The sequence below is a fragment of the Nicotiana attenuata genome, chromosome 1, assembly GCF_001879085.1.
Source record: "Nicotiana attenuata strain UT chromosome 1, NIATTr2, whole genome shotgun sequence".
Classification (NCBI taxonomy): domain Eukaryota; kingdom Viridiplantae; phylum Streptophyta; class Magnoliopsida; order Solanales; family Solanaceae; genus Nicotiana; species Nicotiana attenuata.
Genome location: NC_031989.1, coordinates 64,255,741 through 64,259,696, shown reverse-complemented (window position 1 = coordinate 64,259,696; position 3,956 = coordinate 64,255,741). Strand labels below are relative to the sequence as shown.

Sequence of the window (3,956 nt, the reverse complement as noted above, 5' to 3'; positions counted from 1 at the left end):
CCTCATCCATCAACACCTGGTGATATCCTGCGTAACAATCCACGAAGGACTGTATCTCATGTTTGGCACAGTTATCAACAAGTATGTGGATGTTCGGCAACGGGAAATTATCCTTAGGACTTGCTTTGTTCAGATCTCTGTAATCCACACACACTCGGGTTTTCCCGTCTTTCTTTGGCACTGGAACTACATTGGCTAACCATGTGGTATATCGAACCACTCGGATCACCCCCGCTTTTAACTGTTTTTTGACTTCTTATTTAATCTTGTCACTGATATCGGTTTTGAACTTTCTTTGCTTTTGTTGGACAGGGGGATAGTCGGGGTAAGTTGGCAACTTGTGAACCACCAAATCGACACTCAGTCCTGGCATGTCATCATATGACCAAGCAAACACATCTTTGAATTCAAATAAGAGTTGGATCAGCGCATCCCGGGTTTTTTCATCTGTGTGAATGCTTATCTTGGTTTCCCTGACTTCTTCAGAACTACCCAAATTAACCGACTCAGTATCATTTAAGTTCGGCTTAGGTTTGTTCTCAAATTGTTCCAATTCTCGATTTATTTCCCTAAAAGCCTCTTCTTTATCATATTCCGGTTCTTGGTTCATTATTTCACAGTTAGACAGCGTGTTTGAATCTGGGCAAGAAGTCCGCAAGCATGTCATGTTATTTAAAGCCGCATTATTAGAACTGAAAGAAGAAATAAAAGAGAAAAATAACAAAAATCAGATAGAATAAAGAAAGATGAACGATGAAATATTGATTTCGTTTCTTTGAATTTGAAGATAACAGGGTTTACATTGGAAGTTAAAGACGAGAAATTAAAGAAAAACATCCGAGTTACACCCTGAAATAACTCGCGATGCAGAAAAAGTGGCAGGACTGGACTACCGGGACTCCCGCCTGATTGGGAATGGGGTAGCCTTCTAATTTTGCAGTTTGGCACTGGGTCCCATGTATAGAACCTCAGCGGTGCTTGCGCCTTCCCCTGGTTGGACCATGTGGGCTTCATATAGCATCTGCCTCATAGCTCCATAGATTTCTTCAATTTCCTCGGCCGTAAAGGCCTCATCTTCCTCTTCCTCATTGTACTTAGGCTTGACAAATGTCCTATACAGATGCGGAATCGGCTGAGGCAAGACCCAACCATTGTTCTTTCTTTCATCTGCCCATTTTCCATCAGCTGATGTGGGTTGGAAACCTACCCCAAAGAACTTCTCACAGGCATTCAAGGTGATGGGTTCAGTAATTCCTTGCAGTGAAGTCCCAAGCCCCTTCCCGGGTTTGTAGCCATGTCCGATCATTTCTTTGGCCACCATAATTGATGCATTTGAAAGAAAGGGTTGGGGACAAGGGTTTCCCTCTTCACACTGGTCCGCGACCACAATTTCGAAAGCCTAGTAGACTATATGTTCACTTCCTTCTCTAGCTTCAAGACAAGGGACTGGCGGGTCCCGATAAATCGATTGCTCATCTTCCCCGTGAACTACAATCTCCTGATCTTCATGTTCGAACTTTACCATCTGGTGGAGAGTAGAAGGCACAACCCCTGCTGCGTGAATCCACGGCTTTCCCAAGAGGAAATTATAGGAAGTATCCATGTCCAAGACCTGAAAGGTCAAGCCGATAGTTAAAATCATATCAATTTCACCAATAGTATCTCTTTTGATGCCGTCAAAGGCACGCACACAGACGTTGTTGGGTCTGATTCTTTCAGTACCGATTTCCATATGTTGCAGAGTTGAGAGTGGGCAAATATCTACCCCAGAACCACCATCTAGCATGACCATTTTCACATAATACCCTTCGCATTTAACTGTCAGGTGAAGGGCTTTGCTGTGTGCGGCCCCTTCCAGGGGCAAATCATTCTTGCTGAACGAGATTTGATTGATTGCAAAAAACCTTTCTGACATCCTCTCCAATTGTTCTACAGTGGTTTCAATAGGCACATATGCTTCGTTGAGAGTTTTGATCAACACTTTTTGATGTTCAGTTGAGTTCATCAGCAGAGACAAAAGAGAGACCTGAGTAGGAGATTTTCGAAGTTGGTCGATTATCTCGTAGTCTGCCATTTTCATTTTCTGGAAGAATGCCTCTGCTTCTTCAGCACTCACTGGCTTCTTAGATGGGAAACGCTTCTTTGTGGCATTATTCACTTCCTCCAGGTTGAGGTACTTCTCAGTCGGGTTATTCTCCTTAATTTCTCCCGAGATCTCTTTGCCTTTGTAAGTTACTACTGGTTTGTTATAATTCCATGGCACAGCAGTGGGATCTGTCATAGGCCTTTGTGGCGCGCGGCCAATAACCACGGGCTCACTCAGCCTTGGTGGAATTATTGGCCCCCGCATCACGTAGGTCCCCTTGGACACATACATTTGAGCTCCCTTGTTTAACTCAAACCTTCTAGGAGGAGTCAATGGCATCTGTTCTTTCTTGCGGCCTCGAGGGGCATAGAGAACGGCATCTTTGGAGGGCGCTGCTCCAGTTTCAACTTCCACTTTCTTTTCTGTCTTCTGAGGGGTGGTTTTACTCTTTTTCTCCCCCTTGTCTTGTTTCGCGACAGCTTTTGGTTTCTTTTCCATGTCGGCTATGGCAATGATGGCTTTTAGAGCTGAGTCAAACTCTTTGTCTTCACAAATCATCCCAATAACTGGCCCGTTGTTGGGAGCCGGTAGTGGATTGTTGGTTACATTATGAACGTCTTCGTCCCTTAGCACTATTCTCTTTTGTTCTATCAGATCTTCCATAGCCCTCTTCAAGGTCCAACAATTATCTATATCATGCACTTCTGCCCCTGAATGATAGGCACACCGGGCGCCATGTTGGTAAGAGGGTGACTCTGGGTTTTGCCTATTCGGGGGTACGGGTTGCAACAAACCCATTTGGACCAATTTTGGGAATAGGCTAGAATAGGACTCACCAGTGGGTGTGAAGTTTGTTTTCTTGGGTGGTCCCCGGGTATGGAAGTTGTTCTGTGGAGGTCGGGGATTGTAGTGAGCTTGGTAAGGAGGTTGATTTCTGGGAAGTGGAGCTCTGTTCTGGTTAAACTGTTGTTGTGGCCTGACATAGGGTTGGGCATTCATCACTGTGTATGGCTGAGGAGCATAAGGTACATCTTGGTGGGGATAGTAGTGTTGTGGGATTCTTTCAGAGAAAAGAGATCTGGGTGGACGGGGTTTTCTTGCACTCGAAGTTGCCATTAATGTTTCCTCCTTTTTCTTTCGATTTGCTACTCCTCCAGACCCACCCTGGATGGCTTGGGAGGTAGCTCTTATAGCAGACTGACTCAAGATTCGCCCTGTTTTCAACCCATTTTCAACCATTTCACCGATTTTGATGGCTTCGGCAAATGGCTTACCCATCGCAGACATCATGTTTTGATAATAATCAGCCTCTTGGGCTTGAAGGAAGACACTGACCATCTCTGTTTCGTCCATGAGAGGTTTGACTCTGGCGGCTTGTTCGCGCCACTTGACGGCATATTCTCGGAAGCTCTCCGAGGACTTCTTCTTTAGATTTGACAATGAATTCCTGTCAGGGGCGATGTCAATGTTATATTGAAACTGCCTGAAAAAGTCCCGAGCTAGGTCATTGCAGACATGCCAGCGAGATATATCTTGATCCATATACCATTCTGAAGCGATACCGACCAAACTTTCTCCAAAGTAAGCCATGAGCAGCTCTTTTTTTCCGCCCGCTCCCCGCAGTTGGTTGCAATACCTTTTTAGTTGGGCAAGGGGATCCCCATGCCCATCATATTTCTCAAACTTCGGGGTTTTGAAACCCAAGGGTAGATGTACATGTGGGAACATGCACAGGTCAGCGTAAGATACGCTCTTTTGCCCACTCAGACCTTGTATATTTTTGAGACTTTGCTCCATGCTTCTCATCTTTCTAGTGATCTCCTATTGTTCAGGGGTTTTTGTGGTTTTCTCCTGCCCTGCGGTAAACTCG

The 3,956-nt window shown here is 45.1% G+C and overlaps 1 protein-coding gene across 1 annotated transcript; it reads right to left on the bottom strand.

Moving 5' to 3' along the window:
- LOC109236799 lies at nucleotides 1,400–3,628 on the bottom strand. The gene is made up of 2 exons (XM_019403031.1): nucleotides 2,117–3,628; nucleotides 1,400–2,026 (listed from the first exon to the last, which is right to left on the bottom strand). The coding sequence occupies exons 1-2, from the start codon at nucleotides 3,626–3,628 to the stop codon at nucleotides 1,400–1,402; spliced, it is 2,139 nt and encodes a 712-aa protein (XP_019258576.1).